Consider the following 1,997-nt stretch of genomic DNA (forward strand, 5'->3'; position numbering starts at 1 on the left):
ACCAAAATTTCTGTATCCATTCCTCTGTTGAAGGACATCTGGATTCTTTCCAGCTTCTGGCTATTATAAATAAGGCTGCTATGAACATGGTTGAGCATGTGTTCTTGTTAGATGTTGGAGTTTCTTTTGGGAATATGCCCAAGAGTGCTATAGCTGCGACCTCAGGTAGTGCTATGTCCAGAACCCCACCAACATTGGAAGAGTGTTCCCCTTTCTCCACATCCTCGCCAGCATCTGCTGTCACCTGAGTTTTTGATCTTAGCCATTCTTTCTGGTGTGAGGTGGAATCTCAGGGTTGTTTTGATTTGCATTTGCCTGATGACTAGGGATGTTGAGTATTTCTTTAGGTGCTTCTCAGCCATTCAATATTCCTCAGCGGAGAATTCTCTTTTAGCTCTGTACCCCATTCTTTAATAGGATTATTTGATTCTCTGGAGTCTAAGTTCTTGAGTTCTTTTATTTATTGGATACTAGCCCTCTATCAGATGGTAAAGATCTTTTCCTAATCTTTTGGTTGCCAGTTTTGTCTTTTTAACAGTGTCTTTTGCCTTACAGAAGCTTTGCAATTTCATGAGGTCCCATTTGTCAATTCTTTTTCTCTCAGTTTTTTTATTAGATACTCTGTGTTTATGTTTGAGATGTTAATCTCCCCCCCACCACTTCCACCCTCCTCCCCCTCCACTTGTCTTCATGAAAGTGCACTCCCTCCTAATCACCCCCTTTACCCCATTGCCTTGGCATTCCCCTACATTGGGAAAACTCGGCCTCCCTGGACCAAAAGCCTCTTCGCACATTGATGCCAGACACTGCTGTCTTCTTCTACATATGCAACCGGATCAATAGGTTTCTCAATGTGTGCTCAGTGGTTGGCGTTTTAGTCCATCAGAGTTTTGGCGAGTTTGGTTAGTTGATGATGTTGTTCTTCCCATGAAGTTACAATACCATTCAGCTTCTTCAGTCCTTTCTTTAGCACCTTCATTGGGATCCCGTGTTCAGTCCGGTGGTTAGCAGCAAGCATGCTCAGCTGTATCTATATGACTCTGACATAGTCCCTGAGGAGGCATCTCTATCTGGTTCCTGCCAGTAAGTACTTCTTGGCATCAGCTATAGTGTTTGGATTAGGTGACTGCATATGTATGGTGGATCCCCTGATGAGGAGACCTCTGAGTGATCTTTTTTTCAATCCCTGTTCCTCTATTTGACCTTGCATTTTCCTCTATGAGTGTTTTGTTCTTCCTTCTAAGAAGGACTGAGGCATCCCCATTTGGCCTTCCTATTTTTTTTTTTTTTTTTTTTTTTAGCTTCATAATGTCTGTGAATTGTTTCTTGGTTATTCAGAGCTTTCTAGGGCTAGTATGCACTTATCAGTGAGTTCATACCATGTGTGTTCTTTTGTGACTGGGGACCTCATTCCATTTGTCGATTCGTGATCTTAGAGCATACACCATTGCCGTCCTGTTCAAGAAAACTTCCATTTTTCAGCTCCCTTCGGTTCTTGCCGCTGTGCGGACGCCAGAGCCGAGCGCCAGTCGCCATGCCTTGGAAAATAGAGGAGATCAAGGACTTTCTGCTCACGGCCCGGCAGAAAGATGCCAAATCTGTCAAGATCAAGAAGAACAAAGATAATGTGAAGTTGAAGGTCCGCTGTAGCCGCTACCTTTACACCCTGGTTATCACAGACAGGAAGGCAGAGAAGGTGAAGCAGTCCCTACCCCCAGGTTTGGCAGTGAAGGAGCTGAAATGAACCAGACCTCTGCATATGACTACTAAAAACCCTGACAAGTTAAAAAAAAAAAAAAAAAGAAAGCTTCCCCTCTGTATATGAGTTCTAAGCTCTTCCCCACTTTCTGTTCTATTAGTTTGAGTATACCTGGTTTTATGTGAAGGTCTTTGATCATTTGGACTTGAGCTTTATACAAGGAGATAAGAAAAGACTAATTTGCATTCTTCTGCATGCTGACCGCCAGTTGAACCAGCACCGTTTGTTAAAGAGGCTG

The 1,997-nt window shown here is 43.2% G+C and overlaps 1 protein-coding gene across 1 annotated transcript; it reads left to right on the forward strand.

Moving 5' to 3' along the window:
- Positions 1-1,534: 1,534 nt before the first annotated feature.
- Positions 1,535-1,744, forward strand: LOC308422205 (large ribosomal subunit protein eL38-like; the record flags this gene model as incomplete). Its single annotated transcript, XM_080918697.1, has 1 exon — positions 1,535-1,744. The coding sequence occupies one exon, from the start codon at positions 1,535-1,537 to the stop codon at positions 1,742-1,744; it is 210 nt and encodes a 69-aa protein (XP_080774823.1).
- Positions 1,745-1,997: the final 253 nt, after the last annotated feature.

This window comes from Micromys minutus (assembly GCF_963924665.1).
Source record: "Micromys minutus genome assembly, chromosome: 7".
NCBI lineage: Eukaryota > Metazoa > Chordata > Mammalia > Rodentia > Muridae > Micromys > Micromys minutus.